We start from the raw sequence: 21,557 nt of genomic DNA, 5'->3' as shown, positions 1-21,557 counted from the left end.
AAAGAAAGAAAGAAAGAAAGAAAGAAAGAAAGAAAGAAAGAAAGAAAGAAAGAAAGAAAATAAAAGAAAAAACAGTAGCAGGAAACATGTTAAAAGACTTTACAGGCAGAAGAAAAACGTCAGTCCAATCCCAGACAGCAGCGTCCCTCACTGCAGGGTCTGCACTCGGCCCTCTGACCGCACCTGACTTTTGTCACTGGGGCATCTCCAGAACATGGTCAGAGATCCCGCTTTCATATGGCTGTCAGCCCCAGCACTGTGGGGAGGAGGCAGTGCTGGGCTCCCTTACCCTCTCCTCAGCACCTGACAAACTTGAAATCCCCTTCCTCCATTACCCTCCCCTAAGTGCTTTTCACAGCCATCTTCCTCCCTGATTGCTCCTTGGAGTACGAGGCTCCTGTTCCATCCACCTGTCCCCCTTCCGGTACCCCCTCCCGAGGTCCCCATCTCTGGCTCTATTGTCAATTTAACCTCATAATCTGGTCCCAACCTTGCTTCTTGCTTGTTTCACTCTCCTGTGTGCACTTGGGTCCTGCCCCAAACACTCATTCTCTGAGGTCATGCTTCTGTATGTCACTATTCCCACAAGTTAGACTCAGTACTCATCCCTCCCACACACCAGTTTCTCTTTCTCAACCTCCTCTGTGATCCCTGCTGGTTCAGAGCCAACACTGGTTGTTCTGAAACCTCGGACCTCTCCTTCGTAAGTGTTCTCCTTAACAGCACTCAGCACACAGTGTTCCATCTTGGCACCAGGCCTTGCTCATTTCATTTATTCGCGGATACTAATTACCTTCCTTGGTACCCAGTGGATGGCTAGTGATGCTTATTGGCCTGAATACACAAAGAAAAGAGCACATGGACATAAAAAGGTTCCTTTTGTAGATGCGGTGTGTACACTGGTATTTTTATAGGCCTATAATATTAGTCTTAGAGAATGTCAATAAGAAAACCACTATCTCCAATAGCTCGTGGATCTTTTTGTTTGTTTGCTTGTTTGCGATAGGGCCTCTATCCCCAGCCGTGCACAGATTTGCTGTACAGCTGAGGATGACCTTTAACTTTTCATCCTCCTGCCTCTACTCCCCACTCCATTGCCTGCGGCTGGGATTACAGGCATGCAAACCTCCACCTCTGGTTTCATGTGAAGCTAAGAGCTGAACCCAGGGCTTTCTCACAGTGGGCAAGCACTCTACACCTCCAGCATTCCCATGGAGATCTCTAACTGTGACGCCAAGACCGTCTTGAGAAGCTCTGCATCCTCAGTAATGAGAATCTTCTCCTTAGAGAAAAGTAATACTAAGTTATTAACAAAATTGATTACATGATATGTCCAGTACATGATTCTGGAAGAGGGGATGCTGGGAATGGTAACAGCTGCTGGGGGAAACCTGATTTGTAACGTTCTGCCAATGGAAGGAGAATGGCTCCTGTCGGGATGACTCCACTCCGAGGGGTGAGGTAACAGCTATAAGGAGTCTCTAATTAAGGCTAACGAAAATGCAGAAATCTGAAACACAGAAATTTTTGGTAGAGAAGGAAAAAAAAAACCTTTTTAAAAGAATTTATTTAACTTTACTTTATGTGATTGGTGTGAAGGTACCAGATGCCCTGGAACTGGAGGTACAGACAGTGAGCTGCCATGTGGGTGCTGGGAATTGAACCCAGGTTCCCTGGAAGAGCAGCCAATGCCCCCAAGCGCTCAAGTGCTGAGCCATTTCTCCAGTCCGGGGGTGGGGGGACACAACACTTTTTTTTATCTAGATAATGAGAATGTCTCCCTGGTACTCCTACCAAGTCCAACAGCTCTCACCGGGACTCAGTGTCCTTCCTGCAACTTCTCTGTCTTCCTGGCACTAACGGAAGCCAGATATTACACATGCCTATCTCCTAGCACGTAGATGACTGAGGTAGGAGCTCCACCTGTGTGATGTCAGCTTGGGCCACTATAGCAATATTTTATTTATTTAATTTATTAACAAATAAAGCTTGCCTGAAGATCAGAGTGCAGAGCTAAGCCACTAGAGGCCAGGGAGTGGTGGCTCACACCTTTAATCCCAGAACTGGGAGACAGAGGCAGAGGGATCTCTGTGAGTTCAAGGCCACCCTGGGTTAAATGAGATTGACTCTGTCTAAAAAGAGAACTAGAATTCCCACAAAGGTGATTCCTGCACTCAGGAGTCAGACGCCTTTAAGGCCAGCACTAGGGAGGCTGGGACAGGAATGGTATGGCTGGGTAGAGAGGTCTGTAAGGCAGGAGGAGACAAGAGCTCATTGCAGTCTGAGGTTTGGTGGAGAGCACTGCAGTCTGCAGTCACACCGAGGACAGGATCGCACTTTGAGTCTTGGTAGAGGTAAGAACTCTCTAGTGACCTGGCTACTTTGCTTTTCTGATCTTGAGCTTGAACCCCAATATCTGTCTCTGGGTTTTTAATAATCATGCTACAGGTTACATAGCAGATTTCTGTCTCTAAAATATTATCGGGGGGGGGGGCTGGAGAGATGGCTAGACTGCTAAGAACACCTGTGGTTCCTCTGGAGCTCCCAGGTTTGATGCCCTCCTCTGGCCTCTGTGGGCACTGCGTGCATATAGTACACGTGCAAGCAAAATGTGTATACACATAAATAAAAATAAATTTTCAAAAATAAATATCTCTCCCCCCCCCAAAAAAAAAGAAAGGAGAAAAAGTCTCCAGCTCTTTTGAGGGAGAAACAGCCTCTCACTTCACTCTCGTGTAGAGCCCAGCGCAGAGCCTGGGACGGCAGGGAGCACCGGATAGATGCATGTGGACGGAGCTGGTGACGGTGGGGCACATCTCTCCCCACCTGACACAGAAGACAGGGATGCGAAGGGCGACACTGAGCAGAGGCCCTCGGATGTGAGGCTCGACCACCTTACCTCCCGTTTTCCTTTCCCATCTCAGATCTGAAAATGGTTTTGATTTTGAAGACTGAAAACAGACACTTCTACCCTCACAGCTTGAGTCCACGCCTATGTGCCTTTAAAGTTCGCCCATTCACAATGTAAAACTTCCAATTCCCAGACAGTCCCCTTTATCTGAACAACCCTAGGCTTCAGGGACACGGTGGTGGCAGTGCCCACAGCACCCATCCCGTGCACCACACAGCCACCAGCGCTTTACAGTCCCTCAGTCAACGTCTACAGCCTCTGGGGACACGATGACGCCAGGAAACCAAATCTAGCATCCAGGGCCATCTGGCAACATGAAAATCCAGGACTCTGATCCAGGCCCGCGTAACAACAAAATCATAGCATCGTAAGAAAGGATTCCTTTTTAAGATGTGTGCCGCCATACGCATTCCAAGGAAAACAGCTAGACCTCTTAAGAAGACTGGAGGAAGACAGGACTTAAAGCCAGACAGACCAGTAAAGTAATTTTCAAACAAATATTAGCACCTATACATAGATGCTAGTACTCAGGCTGAGCGATCCCACATCGGAAAAAGACTAGCCCGGGAATGGCAGCCTGCTGCAAACGTATACCCTACCGTCTCTCTCCCAGGTGAAATGATGCCACCCAAAATAGAAAACAGCCCAATTTTATGCAAAGAGTGGGAAGACTTTCCTGGGACTGAGAACTCAGCCAAGAAGGTGTTCTGTTCTATCACTTGGGTAATTTGAGTAAATTTAACATTCTCAGGAGAAGCCTACTACAGCAACGAACAGACGAGAAGAAAACGGTGCAGGACAGTGTCCGGTTAGCTCATCAGAACGAAGGAAAAATGTCGGAGGAAATGAGTGAGATGCAGTGGCTGTGCGAACGGAGTTTACATCTTAACTAAGAAGAAAAGGCCGGGCTTACACACAACAGCAGACCTGGGTCTTAAGCATGCTCTTCCAGGTGAGGAAAGCAAAGGCAGACCCACTGTAGCACAGGTTTAGCGTGTGGACGAATGAGTACAGGCAGAGCCATCAGGATGCAATGCGAGAGAACACACACAGCTAACACACTCGAGGACGCAAGTGTGCCGAGACTGGAAATCCATCACAGTCCTCGGTACCTGAGCTCACACGCTAGGAGAGGACTGGGTTCAACAGCGAAAAGGGGACCCAGAAGGAAACTTTCACATGATTTAATGAAAGCTTCATAAAGAGATACAATGCAAAAATTTAAATATAATGTCTCATAAACAGTGTGGCTGCTAACTAAAAATGCCCAGTTCTCTTAAATGTAGTCAAGGCACTACTGAGATGGCTCAGTGGGTAAAGGTGCTTGCTGCCAACTCCGATGGCCTGAGCTGGATCCCCAGGACCCATGTGGTAAATAACAGAGCCCACTCCGCCAAGCTGTCCTCTGACGTCATACAGGCTGTGGCAAGCACAAACGCAATTAAAGAAATAAATCATCTTAATGTATTTCAACTGTCATCTTCCCCACTAGGCCACCTCTCCACACCTGTTCTTCAAGAAGGATAATTATCACAGATCACAAAGTCTGCACAGTGGAAACTGTGATAAGGAGCCAGTGCCTACAGGACAAACACTGGTTTTCTTATAAATATGTCCCTAAGTAATGGTAAGGCCACTGTGTTCAAACACTGCTGAACATGTCAAGAAAGCCTTCGACGAAGCCATGAACATCCACGGGTTAGCGACACGGTGATGCTATCTCCCATAATAACACAGCTAGAGGGAGGCCTCTAGTGGAACCTGTTAAACTCCATCCTGCTTACCATTCTCTAATAAACTCCAGCACATCTCTGGGAACCCAGCACCGATCAGCAGGGCAGACCATAAACGGCATGACTAACTCTGAGTGCTTACACCCACACTACAAAGGCTACACTGATTTCGTGATGTATTTTATCCAGTGTTATCTAAAAACTTATTTAAACATGTTATTAACATAAAATGATTGATGAGATTCTTTTGTGGTATTAAGGCTTCAAAATGTGGTGCGTCTGATTATAGATCATCTCAGTTTTATCTACTCATATTTCAACAGCTTATTAGCCTCCTGCCACATGGCTTCTGTATTAGACACTACAGTGTTACAGATACAAAAGCAACACACACGGCCATGTGTCAAAAACACACAAGATGGTTACATTTTCTACCTTTTTCCGTACCAATTTGCAGAAACTATCGTTAATAATGCTAGCGTCCCTACCCCTCCCATTTTTGTTTATTTAACTCTATTACCACTTGTGTGTGTAGAGAGAGGGGGAGGAAAGGAAGAAAGGGAGCTGGAGGATGTGATGTGGGACGCTGAGATGTCCCTCTGTATGCTGTGAATATGTTTTATTACCATTGGTTAATAAAGAAGTTGTTTTGGCCTATGGAAGGGCTAGGCAGGAAATTCAAGCAGAGAGAGGGAGAAAGAAGGCAGAGTCAGGGGAGACGCCAGCAGCCACTGGGGAAGCAAGATGTGAGGTAACAAGCGACGAGCCTCATGGTAAAATATAGACTAATAGAAATGGGTTAAATTGTAAGCGCTAGTTAATAATAAGCCTGAGCTAATAGGTCAAATAGTTAATATTAAGCCTCTGAGTGGTTATTTTAAAAGCAGCTGTGGGTCCTGGTGGGATGAGAAACCTCCAGCTACAGAGACGAGCATGTGCACATTTCATCTAGGACAGAGGAAGACACCAGATGCCCTGCTCCGTCACTCTGCCTTATTCCCTTGGGACAGGGTGTCTCCCTGAACCTGAGCTGGATTTGTGACTCCAGAGGTCCTCCTGTCCCCCTCCCTACAGAACTGGGATTACAGCTGGCGTTTTGTGGAGCTGCTGGACTCTGAAGAGCAGCACTGTACCCACTGAGCCATCTCTGCAGGACCTTCTCCTGACTTCTCCAAAGTAAACTGAAATATAAAATGGGTAAAACCCCCAAAGCCATTTTGAATTGCAGAAAGAGTTCCAGTGCCTCAGCTGTTAGTGTTAGCATCACTTTGGGCATGTCAAGGCTCATTGCTCTCAGGTCTGTCATGGAGGCAGGAGCTTTGGTTGTGTTTTAACAAACACCAGCAAACAGGAACACCTCCAGTGTGACCTATGTACAAGTATCTAAGTTAAAATAACTTGCAGAGATGTCTCTCAGTAATAAAAACACTCGCTGTTCTTGCAAAGCACCAGGGTTTGGTTCCTAGAACCAATATCAGCCAGCTCACAACTGTCTGTAATTCCAGTTCCAGGGTATCTGACACCCTCTCTGGCCTCCACAAGTACCCTGCATGTGCGTGGTGCATATACAAACATACATACACTGTCACACACATATGTGTAAAATCAAACAAATCTTAATAAATGTCTTACAAATGAGTCTCTAGCAAACGCCACTACAGAAAGGGCATCAAGGATCCATATTTTAGCCAAGAGTAGTGGCGTATGGTTTTTGTTCCAGTAATTGGGAGACAGAGGCAATTAGACCTCTATTAGCTCAATGCCAGCCTGGCCTATATAAAGAGTTCCAGACCAGCCAGGTCTACATAATGAGACTGAATCTGAAATTTAAAAAAAAAGTCACGAGATGAAATCTCTAGATCCTACCTCAGATTTTTAAAGTGTGTGGGAGGGTTGTTCCCCAAATACAACCCTATAGGGCTTGTGAGATGGCTCATGGATAAAGCTACTTGCCACCAAGCCTGAGACCAGTCCCCAAGAGTCACATGATAGAAGGAGAACTAAAAACATAAAAAGAATAGCTACAGAACTGACACATAACAATCTAGAACACACATTTGCTAAATGAGTGGCTCACAGGAGCGTCTTCCTCAGCACAACTCAGGACCCAGGGAAAGTCAGCCCTGCTAACGCATCTCCTCTGTTCCCAGAGCCAGGACCCGGGGAAAGTCAGCACTGCTAGGACCCAGGGAAAGTCAGCCCTGCTAACCCATTTCCTCGGCTCCCAGAGCCACGCCTTTGGCTGCACTGACTGAACACTCTGCAGTCACAGCAAAGTGACCAAAGCCTCAAAGACCAGCAAAGGAGGCGCATGCTCCACAGAAGCAGCACGGAGGGAGAAGAGAGCCGGCGGTGCCCACGTACACTGTCTTTGCCAAGAGTTAGCTTGGCATGGGACCCCGAGAATTAAAACCCAGACATCAGTCTCCTATGTCATGAAATGATACATAAGGTTCATGACAACTGACCACAGTCGTCACCCAGCCTACTAGCCTGGACTTAATCAACTGATTAGCAAGCAAAGTTTGGGCCATAATTTGGCTTCCTAGGATGATCCACCCATGGGGGGAAGTGTTAATCAAAAGCACATATTTAGCTCACATGGTAACTACCTTTCTCACTCTGCACAGCATTCTTGGTTTCTAACAGTTTCTTACGACTTTTAATTAACAGGAGCCAGGCCCTCGGAGATCTGTCTACTCTGGGGACATTGAATTCAGTGTTCTGCAAGGTAAGACCCAGATTTCCCAGGCAAGTGCTTGCTGGGTCCTCGGAGCATCTCTGTGCAGCCCCGTCGCAAGCCCACCGGCCTTCCTCTGCTGTGGTGTACCTTCTGCAAACTGCAATGACCTTTTATAGAAGGTGTCACTTCCTGTCTTAAAAGAGGTGGGAGCTGTTGGCAGTTTATCTATCTGCTTTTCTACCCTCTGTCTGCCTGCAGACAGGGGCACCCCTTGATGCCCACCTTCTGAAGCCATGGGTAACCAACCATACATCTTTGATTGCAGACTGTCTCTTCCTTCCCTGAGAATTATATGTGGCATGTTTTGCTCTTTTCAAGAGGAGTATGTTAAAATTTAACTTTCGTTCCTAGAATTTCTCTAAATCCCTAGAATGACACAAATAAGAGAATTGGGTCACAGTACTACAGTGAGTGGAAATACTGGTAAGAACTGGAGTGAATGCTAACACGGTGTTTTGCTTATTTAGTCTTTGTACTTTGGATGAATTTTTTTTTAAATTTATATTTCTAGTCAGGCATGGTGGCGCACGCCTTTAATCCCAGCACTCTTGAGACACAGGCAGGTGGATCTCTGTGAGTGTGGCCAGCCTGGTCTACAGAGTAAGTTCCAGGATAGCCAAGGCTACACAGAGAAACTCTGTGTATATATATTTAATATATATGTTTATTAAAGAAATATGTATATATATGTATATATAAATATGTATATAGTTAATTCATCTTTGCGTGTATATGACTGTATGTGGCCCTGTATATGAGCATGGGGATGCCTGCACAAACCAGAATACAGTATTGATTCCCAGGGGCTGGAGTTACAGGCAACTGTCCACTGCCAAACGTGGGTGCTGGGAACTGAACTCTGGTCCTCTGTAAGAACAGCAAGTGCTCTGAATCACTGAGCCATCTCTTGAGTCACTAATCCTGTGTTTCTGTTTCTAAATTGGAAATAGTTTACTCATTTAACAAGCCCTTTTGAGTGATTTAAAGCAGGAAATCACTAACAGTCGCTTCTCAAAAACAGCTTTTTAAAAGACCGAGTGAACAAACAGAAATCCCCATCAAATTTCTTTTAATAAAACAGACATGGTTTGAACTAAGCAATCAGAATACTGCGTTAATGAGCATGATACACGTGCGCTCTTTATGGTTAAGTTATAATCGTCTCTACATAAATAAAAATAAAAAAAAATCGGGATTTCTGTTCTGAAGGCCCTGTGTAACAACCCAGTCTGATATTAACATTTCTTACACATTTGAAGCATTTTACAGTTGCAGTGTTAAGGGGCTGAAGACTTGGCTCAGTGGTTAAGAGCACTGGTTGCTCTCTGCTCTTCTAGAGGTCCTGAGTTCATCCCAGCAACCTCATGGTGGCTCACAACCATCTATAGTGGGATCTGATGACCTGTTCTGGTATAAGGTCGTACATGCAGACAGAGCCCCCATATACATTAAATAAATAAGTCTTTAAAAAAAAAATCCAGTGTTAAGCTGTTCCAGCCAGTGTAGCCCCTCGGCCCGGGAAGTACCTTGAGCAGCTGCGTCCTGGTGGTATTCGGGCTCCTCCTCAGGCGGGCTCTGCAGGAAGTACAGTTGCTCCGGCAGCATGCTGCTGATCTTCTCCTTGCCCAGGACGTGGTTACTCAGCAGGGGGCTCCCGCTGCGCTTCACTTTCTCCCTTCTCTCGTGGGCCATAATTTTTTTGGTCCGAGCCTTGATGTTCTCCCAGCACTTCTTGAGCTGTTTGAAATCCCGCAGCGACACGCTGGGCTGGGAGTTGTACTCGTGCGCCAGCGCCTGCCAGGTGCGCTGCTTGAGGGCGATAGTCCGCGCATCGCTTTTCTTACACTCCAGCACATACTTGTACTTCTCCACTAAAGCAAGCAAGATGCTCTTCTCCAGCTCGGAGAAGTATTTGGCCGGCTTAATAATTTCGTTGTTTTGCATTTTCCACTCTGTTTCTCCTGGTCGTTAGCTAGCCTGCAAAGGGAAGTTTGAAGAAAGAATTACCAATTCTAGCGATAAAAATGGCGCAAATCACTGAGGCTTAAAGTCCCTAACTTGGTTCCCTTCTTTATAATGGGGCAAGTAACTTATTTTTTCACTAATGGTGAGCCACAAAAAGGTGTCCACAAGTTTACTGAGAATGGGATCTCTCATTCTCCAAACCGACTTCCCAGGAGTCTTCGGACACCCTCTTATCACCCTGTTCTCTAATTTATCTCTGCTCAATGGAAGGAGCTGGTTAGTCTCCCAAATGTTAGGCCGCTTGGGAAATAAACAGCCTACTCTTTTTTCTTTTCTTATTTATTTATTATTTTGGCACAGATGAAGGTAGAGGAGATCACTGTCTAATCAAACAGATCAAGTAATATATATATATATATAAAAGCACTACCAAGATTTCAGACTCATAAAGACAGTGCTCCTGGATATCTGATATTTTTATTTTAATTATTGTTTAGATTTATTTTTGTGTATGTTTTGCCTATATGTATACCTATGTACCAATCACAAGCCTGGTGCCCAGGGAGGTCAGAAGAGGGTGCTGGATCTCCCGGCACTGGAATGACAGACAACAGTGAGCTGCCATGTGGGTGCTGGGAATCAAACCCAGGTCCTTTGTAAGAACAAGTGTTCTTAACCATTGAGCCAGCTCTCCAGCCCTGATGGTTTCAGTTTTGTATCCTTGACCTGGGTGATGCAACTGGGGCAACCTCGGGTCCTTCTTCAAAACGAGAGGAGAAGCCCAGCATGGGAAAGGGAGCATTGTGAGCTGGAGCGCACAGTGAGTTCTAGACCAGTCTAGGCTACCGTGTGAGATCATGTCTCAAAAAGAAAAGAAATAAATAAAAAGCGAGAGGCGAAGTCTATGACCCATCGGGTCTGAGCCACTATTTTTATTTATTCTATGTTATTCGGTGTTTTGAGACTGAGTTTCTCTGTGCAGTCCTGGATGATCTGGAACTCCCTATCCAGACCAGGCTGGCCTCAAGTCAGAGATCTGCCTGTCCCTGCCTCCGTGCACCACCACAGCTTGGCAACTGAAAGCCACTCTTGTGAGTCTATAGTCTTAAGAAACAATTTCTGTAATTTCAGTACAGTGCTCCTCTCCCAAACTGAGGGAGTCAGGCAAGAACCGGAAAGCTGAAGTGAACTGCCCGGGGCACAAAGGCAGCAGGGGCGTCTGAGATCTTCTTGTCCCGGAAGCCTAGTGTTCCTGGTGTCATTCTATGACTGTTGGACTTTGGGCAGTTTCGAATTATTCAACCAGGACTTCTTAAGTCACCCTGCCCTCCTCTACGGGGCCGAGTACTTTACAAATGCCGTAGTGTGCTGATGTGTACGAACACTCCCCCGCCCCTACCCCGCCGCCATCGTCTGCTCACAAGAGTTTTCTGTGAGATGAATCCCTCACATGAGTGATGGCAAACACGGCAGAGCCACAGCAGCTGCAGAACAGTGAGCACTGGAACATCCCCTTCTGGAAAAGACCAACAGCCCAGACCCTTTTATGTTCTCTAAGCCTCTGATCTTTCAGAGTAGTGGGCAAACATCAAGATATTGATGGTGGGATCCATTTAAAACTGCCCACTTCTTAACAAAATAACTGGGAGCCACCTTGAAAGGAGTTGACTGGTGGCTAGAAGTAAGGTCACCCGAACACCAAGAGTGACAGATATACCAAGTTCACTATGTTGTTTCCGCAATTATTTTGTTCATTTGAATTTTTCCATAAAAAAAATATAGGGGGAAAGGCTGTGGCTTTTTTCTTTTCTTTTTTTCTTTTCTTACTATTTTGATACAGGATCTCTTGTAGCCTGTGACTTTAAGAAAAACATATCACCTTATTGGGGCTATTTAAGAGCACCTGATGCTCTTCCAGAGGACCAGAGCTCAGCTCTCAGCAGAGTTCAGTTATTGAGCAGCTCACAACCAACTACAGTTTGAGCTTTAGGGGATTCAGCACCTTCTTGTACCTCTACAGATGTACACGCACACACGCACGCATGCACACACATGTGCGCTCACACACCAACATATTTCTTTAATCTTAAAACCATCCTATAAAAGCCAAACTTTAAGTCAGCACTCACACCCACAACACCTGCTGAGGGGTATCCTGTTGTGTCAGACTGAGGCTGGAGCAGAGGAGGGCCCCCACAATGCTCTACACCTCATCTCCAGTCAGGCTTAGAAGGAATACCGTGGGGAGGGGTGTCGCGGTCACACTGGGTACACAGGGTACCGGTGTTACAAACACAACCAAACACGTATCAAAAGTAGGTTTGCCTCAGACCTTAAGCAAAGCTAAATACGGGGCCATTTTTCTTCAAGGCCATGACGCTGGTTCCTTTAAACTTTCAAACCCATGCTTTGTATTACTCCAGTAGTCCCATGATGACACCCAATCAGGGCTCCTTTTTCCCCACAGGTCAAAATTAACTCTTTGCTTTCATCCATATGTCTACTCCCTATACTAAAATTTTTGAATACAGGTCCTGCACAGCTGCCCTCTCCCGCATCATCTCTATCTTACACCACACCCATGTCCAACTCTCTGGGCTTTTACTATAGAGTCAGTGGACACAATGAGAGTTATTAAAAAATGAATAGTTCCCTGAGCCAATTCTGACTTGCCCACACCCACACCTCTGCCTCAGGAGCAATGATATGTCTACTGCCCCCGTGTGTTCCCTGTTCTTTTAAGAATGGCTGCCCTAAGGACTCAGGTTCCTAATTCACAAATGAAAAGGGTTTCACTATTTTTCCTGTTAGGTATAAAGCTATTTTAAATATTTGCATATGCTTACTTTCTAAATAAATATTCCTCTTACTTTGACTATTATTTCAAAACCCATCTAGACAAGGAGCTGTTGCCTCAAAAGACGAAAGCATCCAAATTGTCTCTGTAAACTGTGTAACTGACTACATCCCACTTACAGCACACAAGTCCATCTGTCTGTCTACTTCTCTGCTCTTGTCGCGAACATTCTAATTCTACCCAACTGTGGAGGTGAAAAGCGTCTTTTTGTTGCTTAATGTTCCATGATCTTGGCTCTTGGGCAGACAAAGCACACCCTGAGGTTCAGTCTCTGTGCCACCTGGTAGAGCTGAATTTGTCAAGCATTTAGGAAGTCTTCCTTGCCATGTATGCAGTACCACTGGCTGCCATCAGGTGGTGATGGAAAGAAAGGTCAGGGTTGGGGGCAGGAGTGCTGAAATTTCAGAGTTCTGCCTTAAGGGCGGCCAGGCTGAGCCCCAATAAGAGCAGACAAGTTTGACTGGGCTCTTACTGTGAGTTAGGCTGTATACCAAATGCTTTAGATGCAGTATATCATTTCATCTTCCCCTAAATCGCTCTTGAGAGCATCATCCATTACCCTTCAATTTTTCTGTTAAAGAAAAATCTAAGTACCAGAAGAAATTATACAACTGCTCTCAAAAGCAAACACCCAGAATTACCAACACCTGGGAACCATTAACAGCCTATTAACTAAACTGTTATTTAATCACTAGCTAAGTACAACCAGAGTTGCTAATTTACTTTGCTTAATTTCGTAGAACACCAGGCCTCTCTGGGCCATGTGGTTGTGTTCAACAGAAAGTTAAAAGGGATTCTGATGTAAGCCCAAGCTTTTGCACCCCACAGTTTCCTTGTGGATTCCCAAGAGTCTTGTGAGGGGGGCTGTTTAACTCTACAAACTAATGATTATGTCTATTTCCAATATAAGGGGCTGAGACCCAGGAACCTGCCACGGTCATAGAGACAGTGAGTGGCAGAACCAGGAGTCATAGCCAGCACAAGTCTGCAAAGCCTACACTCCTCTGCTTCGGCCTGGTTCTCTCATTTCAGCTCTGGAGATGGTCTCCACTTCCTGCTAAAATGATGCCAATTACTGAGCAATCTGGTGATCTGCTGGCAAAGGCCCAATGACAGGGCAGCCTGGGAAGCGGTGTCTGCTCTGCCCATCCCCACTTGCTGGTTCTGCCCTCTTTCCTCCCCACCTCCTTGTTCTCTCTTAAATGGAGGGCCCACACAATCCCCCACGAAAGCACCCCTCACTCAGTCTAATCAGAACTCTGAAATAATACCCCAGCCTATCTGATAAAAACTGGAAACAACTACAGAGATAATGCAGTGCTTTAAAGTGGCCCCACCCAGGGGTAGGGTGGCATCCCACAGGACACCTGACTGACAGTTCTCATCAAACAAACAACTTCCCAAGAGATCTCTGCAGCAAAGTGTGTCATTGGAAATACCAAGGCCAAAAAGCATAATCTAGCTTAAAACTAATCCACGATGTCCACAATAGGTTACAGATGGCAACACAGCAAGCCTTCCCATTTGTGTGAGCTTTCGTTAGCGTTAGCTGCCTTCTCTGCCCCCTACTCTGCTCAGCAGCAACTCCTTATGGGTGCTGTTCTGCTGGTATACTACCTGTGAGTATATTGTCATGGTTGTAACCCGACAGCAGCCCTGTGACCCTCACAAGTGGGTCCCAGTAGACAGTGAATGCACATGTACATTTTATATAGGTATAAAACCACCAACCACACGCAGAATATCATATAAAACAAAGCTGTGTTAAAGTATACTAAAAAGCTGCATTAAAGTAAAAATGGTCAATAAAACAGCAAAATCCAAATGCAGTGAAAGTTCCCCTGGGGCTTGGCAAAGATCTGAAGACAGGTCTAAATAAAAGAGCACAGTAATTCTAATACCATAAAAGAACAAAGAGGAAGCGATTAGCACAATTCCCAAAACACTAACATTGATTAAACCAGAAGTTGATGACCAGGTACTAGTTTATTTAATATTCACCTTAAAAGGGAAAGCCAGCTGTTTTGTGAACTGAATGACTTTATGTTACCAACTCCCAATGCCAAATTGTTAGTCTCCAGTGGGCTTGCATTTGGGATTCGACACTTAGAGAAGTAATTAGGATTAAATGAGACTCCAAGTATGGGCCTTTGGTCCAACAGGAATAGTGCCCTAACAGAGACATCAGAGACCTTGCACACTCCCCCTCCCGCTGTGGACAAAGGAGGGGGCAGATGAGCATACTACCAAGACAAGAGCCTGGCAATGAAACCTTTCTTGCCAACACGTTGAACTAGGACTTCTCAGGCACTGAAACTACAAGGGAAAAGTCTGTGCTGAAGCCACGCAATCTGCGGTATTTTGCTATGGCAAGCAAAGAAGACTGATAATGACAATTTGTGATGTTAAAGTCCACCAAGGGTGAAACTAAGTCTTAAGGCTTGAGCAAAGTCTAGAGAAATGGCAAAGACTTTGTTTCTATTGTCTTTTATAGGAAAAAAAAATCACACTTGGAAGTTAATCCTGGTAACTGAAGAGCTAAGGTGGAGACCTTAGACGGGTCAGGCAGTAATAAGCCGGGCTCCCAAAGCGAGGTGAAATAAAGCAAGATATGGGGTACCAAGAATCTCCACTCAAATTCTGTGGATCTCTGGGTGGGTCAGAGCATCACCTGCGAGATGAATTAGTAAGCCTGAACCCCGCACCAAGCCCAGCAGTGAGTAAGAAGTAAGATTAGCACATCTGTGCACTGTGGTTCTTTCTGTTTAACCCCATTTCAAACTGCTTCCAAAGTAGCACGATCTGGATAACGTATACTCAAACATACACTTACCAGCCTTTTATTTCCGACACATAAAATTTAACCAATATAGAATGCACTCCTATAGAAGGCTAAGCACTGTCCTAAAATATATGGCGGACACAAAGATAAGTGGAACCCCACATCTTGGGAAGAGCACACTCACAAGCAGATGCCTGAAAGGAATGGCATTCAGGAACAGACACCATAACAAAGGACCACGTGCCTTGGCTGCTCAGGGACGGGAAGAGGGGGTCTGCCCTCTTGTGAACAAGAGACCACATTGGGTCTAAAGATGTGACTAGAAAGAGCCAAAGGAGATAATTCAGAGTTTTGCCCCAGGGGTGGGGTAAGAGAGGTTCTGCACCTGGAGTGGGACGATGCTCATAGGGAGAAAGAAATGTGTTCAAGGACATCATGACCAGGATGTGTCTGAGCACACACAGGAGGACAGGAGGAAGAGAATGCAGAGGCACTGAGATGCACAGGGCCCGAAAGAGCTACAGTCCTGAGCTGGCATCAGAGAACGGTGCTCCCTAAGGTGGAGAGACTGCAGTCCCGCAGGACTGTATCTCAGAACAGAGCTCTGTAGCACTGAGTGGCGACGTGGGCACAGCAGCAGAGTGTGCCCAGGACTTTATTCCAGGGCAGGGCTGGTCCTAAGAATAAGAACCTTAATGCCCACTAGAAACAAATTAGCAGCGGAACAAAACAGGCTCACAGCCTGGGAGACATAAAGGAGTAATGTATGATATATGGACATCGTGGGTGGGCGGAGGGACCTTTCAGATACCTCCCATGGAGGCCTGGCAACAGGCTGCAGTCTGTCCTAAGAAAGCAAAGGCTAGTTCCTGCTTTCTGTTACCATTCTGTTTCCTGATTCAACATCTTGAAAATGATCATTCTTTGAAATAACCCAAATCCTAGCTTATTAAAACTTTAAAAAGGAAAAAAAAAAAGACCTCACCTAACCTCTCCTTGTCACAGGTGAGAACTCTACGGCTTGGCACACGTAGGGCTTCTTGCGGACCTGGTAACGGAGGGGACAGCCTGCCCCTGAAGCTTTATGGTCTATTTTCAAACTCTGTCCTCACGTTATCCCATTAAGGTGCCCTTTTCCGTGAGGTATTTTCAAGTCGTCCCCCGCCATCCCATCTGCTGTGATTTGGATCATAAGGCCCCTTGTGTTAGAGCCCGGTGCCCAGCTTGACATTCTCGGGAAGAATTGGAACCGTCAAGAGGTGGCTCTAGTGGGGTGACTTCAGGACAGGGACTGAGCACCTGAAGGAGACAGCAGAACTCCAGCCCCTTCCTCATCTTCTCTTTGCTCTGTGACCTACGGTAAGGAATCTTTGTCTACCTCATACTCCCACCGTGCCACACTGCCCTGCCATAGGCCCAAATCAACGGGGCCGACTGAATGAAGACCTCAAGAAGTCTGAGCCTTCACAGACGTATGGCACACACCTTTAATCCCCCTCTCGAAGCAGAGGCAGATGGACCTTTAGTTCAAAGCTAGTTTCATCTAAATAGCGAGACCCAGGTCACCTAAGGCTGCGTAGGCCTTGTCTCAAACAAACAAGCATGAGCCCAAATAATCATCCAGTCCCCAAATGCAGTGCAAGGGCTAAAGCCAGGGCTTCGTGCACGCTGGGCAAGTGTGCACTTCTCAGCCACACCCCCAACCCAGGCCGCTTCTTTTTATAACCTGATTAGCTCAGAGTTAGGCGCAGTGACAGGAAGCTCACTGACACGTCATCTGAAAACTCAAGAGCTCTCTGTCACTTATTTTGTGACATGCAGCAAGCTCTCGCTCCTCCCTGCCAGTTCCTCATCCCTGCATTACAACCAAATCAGGTGCTCTCCAAGTCCCGGCCAGGGCTGGCAGTCCACGTTCACAGTTGCTTTTCTGCGATCTAATTTCCGCATTCCACCGCGAGACAGGGATGGCATCTCTGGTTATTGGTTTGGACCAATGAAATACAATCTCGCACAAAACTATGGAATGGCCCTGGAACTTCAAATGGTCCTTCTGGCTTTAAGGCCGTAGAAAGCTTTGATTTTATAAATGAAGCAATTCCAGGTAAAGCAGCCAAAGCCAGTGATCAGTTCTCCAGCGTCTTGAAGACTGTCCACCACGCAGCAGACACTTGACAAATACCTGCTGAATGCATGTTGACACACACACCTGCCTGACATTTGTATGTTTTTATTAATTACAGTGACATGTTCTACTATCCAAAGTATCTCTTTTGATAAAGGAGTAATAGGGAAATTGTAGTTTTCTGTTTTCTTGAGAAAACCATGAACATCGTGAAGGAAGTAGAAACGGGAGTTTCTCGGAGCCTTAGGATAACTATGGCTGTCACTTTATGCTTGCACGCTCAGACCTACCTGCCCAGGACAGCTGCTCGCTCACGCCCTTTCCTCCCTCCCACCTCCTTCCATTTCAGAGGGCTTTGCATCAGCACTGACCCTTTTCTTCTAGTGTGTTGTCCCCTTACCCACTCTCTCCAAGTAGCCAGAGAACGTGGAAGGGTGTATTTTTGCCATCTGTATCTGAGTGGGACCCAGACTGGAACCAGCTTTGTGTTTAAGGCAAGCCCCCACTCCTCACCCTCTTCTTCTCCGTCCTCCGACTTACACAAACCCTTCTTTAAACTAGATAAGTATTCTTGAATGTCCTGACCCCTTCCTTCACCTCCTCCACTGCTTCATCCTAAACCAGCCCCCGCCCCTGCACCCCTGAAATGCCTTTAGATTTATTACTGAAGCCTCCCCGGCAGGAAGTTCTTCTGACATGCAGAAGGTGCCCTTCTGGGGGTGTTCCACGGCATTTTGCCTCTTGGCTTAGCCAGGACACTCTTCCCCACTCCCACGTCAGAAGACTGGGTCCCAGGGCTCTAGTCCAGGGTTAGCATGCTCAGCTCTTAGCACAGGTCTTTTACAGCCGTTTCTCCACACTGCTATTGTGTGCATCCTCCACACAGGAGATGCTCAGGGCTTGCTCAGACACACTGCATCTCTCCGCCAACCTCCTCTATCACTGTCCCATATGGACCAATCCTCCAGAGAGCTGAAGCCATACTAATGATTCCCTCACCATCTGCAAGTCTCATGACATCTGGTGACTTTAACCATACCCATGGGGCTTCCCCAAGCCAAACACCTCAGCATGTTCTCCAACATGAGCGAGCAGTTACCAAAACTCATTCTACGATTTACCTCAGTATCTACTTCTGTCTCCCCTATTTGTCTCTTAAATCTGTCTCACTGTTTGTCTCTTCTGTCAGACCCCGGTCTGCAACTGGTCTCCTAAATGCCTAATGCATCTGCCACACAGCCACAGTAAAGGTCATACTAAAATACAACCCTGCTGTATTTAGCCCTGTGACATCTTTTCCATTTCCTAAGTCATAAAACAAGTCCAAACTCCTCATAAGACACTCAGGGCATTTCTAGATCCTGCCAGAGTGTCAGCGCCTCCTCCATCTGGCCCTCCTCATGTATCTTTCAACCTAATCACACCAAACTCAACTTCAAGCCCTTTAATTTGCTATCTTCTCATGGCTCAGTTTACTTCAGACTTCCTTTGCCTGTAATCTTTGCTCCAAGGTCCATTCAGTACCCATTTCTATCCTAACAGAACCAGCTCCCACGGAATTGTTCTAAAGCCTGCCTAAACTAAAGCCCACACGCCTGCTTCTATGTAACAACTTTTCTCTCAAAGTGAGTTTAAACAGTGTAACCGGCATTGTGCCGGTTAACTGTCCTCTGCTATACTGCAAGCTGTCTCTGGAAATGGGGAGGTCCTGCATTGTCTCCACTCTCCTCGGAAAGGAGAAACTAGCAAGCAACAGTAGCTATTAAGAACATTTTGTCCTGAGAACAGATTAGGAGATCAACTATCTGCAACCAACTTAACTGAAGATGAAGCTGGAAGTTCACCCATGGAGGAGACAGAGAGGACACTCTTGCCTAGAATTCTCTCGGTTGGGAGCTCCAGCTGACTGTCTCAGTTCCGCAGTTAGTTTCTGTCGGATAGCTGTAAACGCCCAGTTTATTATGTTCCCACCCTGCTGCTGTTTGTTCTCTGACCCGAGAAGACGGTCCCACTCTACCTGGGACTCTTGACTGGAAACTCCAGCAGACTACCATAAGTCCTGGATTTGATCTAGCCTTGTGGTTGCTCTCTCAAGTGGTCTATACCCAGTCATCTCTGCTGGATGCTGCGGTTTGATGCTTTGCCATTCAGCTATGTCTACCTGCGACTCACTATTTATTTCTTTACTTGTGCTATCTTCCTATTCAATAATCCACCCATTCAACACTGAACACGAGAGTGCTGTAGAAGAGTCTCCGGACTCTACCGAACAAATAGCCTCCATGCTATATGCACAATGCCACTGCACTTTTAAGAGGGAGAATGTCACAGCTGAGACTCGATAGCATGAATGAGATAAAAGCTGGTGGTCATAGCACATTCAGAATCTCCGCCATAGGGCTCTAACTCATCTCATTGGAGCACACTGCCCCCGAGTCTCTAGCAAATGAGGTGGCCCCCCTCTTCTACAAGCCCACTGTCAATCATAAATGTCAACCAGTAGCACATCCCACGTTTTTTATAATTTGCCCTTTGGGCCCATCTCCCTCTCTGGAATGGTAAACTCCTAGGGAAATATATAATTTCTGACTCATCTCTTCACCTCAATATGTAGCATATGACTCAGCAAAGGACTGGCGCTCAGGAAACAGTTTTTGAATGAATTTCCTAATGGCCAGGAAATATAGTGAACCACTGTTGAGCTTCCTGCCAACTACTTGAAAAAAGAAAATCATCTTCTCTCTCTCTCTCTCTCTCTCTCTCTCTCTCTCTCTCTCTCTCTCTCTCACACACACACACACACACACACACACCATAATCACAAAGGTAAGAGACAGCAGGAAAATGGATGAGCTCCCAAGGTGTCCCTCCCCCAAAGCACTTGCTCTTTCCACTATGCTGTTTGTTGCCCTTACCATCACCATGGACCCCCAAGTCCTCTTCTGCGTCCTAGTTTAAAACAAAACACCTTTATCCAAGGAATCACTCATGGGAAAGGTGACACTGGGTAAGAAATTGGGAGCGTGCAGAGTGCTTTGCTGGTGGCTTCCAGCCGCGTCCTGAAGTGGTCAGCTCCTCGCCTCACTGCTGGTCCAACTACTGCAGCAGACCCTGGCAGTTTTCCTGGCTTTTTTTTTTTTCCTTACAGTTCTCCCCATTCCAAACTGACACTCTAAAGTTTCTTCAATCCCACTGTGTCACTTAGACAAGTGAAGACAGGTCCCAACACCCCTTCTTCACATCAGTTAGGATTGGTATTTTAAGCATCTTATCAATCTTGAGGGCTGTCCGGTATCTACTTCTCCCGAAACATGCTACCAGGAACACTGGCTCCTAAGACGCGCACCTCTTGGCCAGGCCTGGTGTCAGTACCCGCGTTTCATCTCGACACTTCCGCCCAGCTGCAGGAGGAAGGAGAGACAACTTTGATCTCTCTTCGGGTCTCCTCCCACTCCCCCTCAGGAAAAACCTGTCTCAAGATGCAGTCGTGGGGAGAGGAAATGGATGACCCCATCTTTCTCCGGGTTTCTGAATTCTTTTTCTCCATCCCTATCGCCCTCTCTGGCCTCAAACTCTCATAGCTGGCCTCAATCCTAACTCAGGAACTATTTTATTAACATGCAGCAAATTTCCTGAGTAATCACACACTCGTGATCTCTTCTGACATGCTAAACCGCCCCCACCACACACACACAGCTCGGGCCCTAATACCCCAGCTCCAGTTTTAAATGTGTGAAAAGATCTGTCTTCACCCTAAAGCCATTCTCCTAAGTACCGCAAACATTTAAACTGTTAAATGTTATTGCAGTGATAAAATATCCATTCTCTGTCATCAGAACAAGGAGACTAAATTCTTGTTTCTTACTCCAACATAAAAATTCTCCCTGCAATTTACAGAACTACCTCAGTACCAGTGCGATGATTTAATAATTCATGCCAACTGTTTAGGACCCGGGGCCTGGGACGTGTACTTAAATTTAGCTAACAGCGGATACACATTATCTCCCACAATAGTACCTGGGGGTGGTTATTACATCACACCCTACTCCCCCATAATAGAAACATCAACCCAGCAGCCTCAGAGTAAAGGAGCTTCTCCAAGGTCAGTCGGGCCGGGACGTGAGGCGCTGTTTCTTTCTCGGAAGGAGGGACCCAGCCCATTATCCATCAGGTCCGGACCGGAGGCAGGGTCTCAATGGAGACAAGTACGGAAAAGCGGCGAGCGCAGTTCCCTGCACACAGTGGGGATGTGAGGACCGCGGCGCCGCGGGCTCTGCTGGATTTTTCCTCCAGCGCCTCCGGGGCCCCGAGCTCGGAGCACCCCCCTCCTCCCGGGAGCTCCAGCGCGTCTGTGAGGCCCGCGCGCCGTCGCTTTGTACGCGGGAGGGCAGGCCGGGTTCCCGGGGCACCGCGGCGCGCGCGGGCGGCCGTCGGCCTGCAGGGA

The 21,557-nt window shown here is 46.6% G+C and overlaps 1 protein-coding gene across 4 annotated transcripts in view; it reads right to left on the bottom strand.

The window, feature by feature from the left end:
• Positions 1-21,557, bottom strand: part of LOC101980924 (tomoregulin-1) — a 125,316-nt gene that overhangs the window by 102,750 nt on the left and 1,009 nt on the right. For 3 of the 4 annotated variants that reach the window (XM_005362166.3, XM_026786596.1, XM_013351893.2), the window contains exon 2: positions 8,914-9,364. In XM_005362166.3, coding sequence (XP_005362223.1) covers positions 8,914-9,331 — 418 coding nt within the window. In that variant the 5' untranslated portion in view covers positions 9,332-9,364. Of the gene's footprint in view, positions 1-8,913; positions 9,365-21,130; positions 21,547-21,557 lie in introns of those variants that run through there. The other variant, XM_026786595.1, reaches the window with a different exon arrangement.

Source organism: Microtus ochrogaster, linkage group LG5 (assembly GCF_000317375.1).
Source record: "Microtus ochrogaster isolate Prairie Vole_2 linkage group LG5, MicOch1.0, whole genome shotgun sequence".
NCBI classification, from domain to species: Eukaryota; Metazoa; Chordata; class Mammalia; order Rodentia; family Cricetidae; genus Microtus; species Microtus ochrogaster.
Note: the sequence above shows the minus strand (reverse complement) of the source record. Positions and strands in the feature narration are given on the sequence as shown.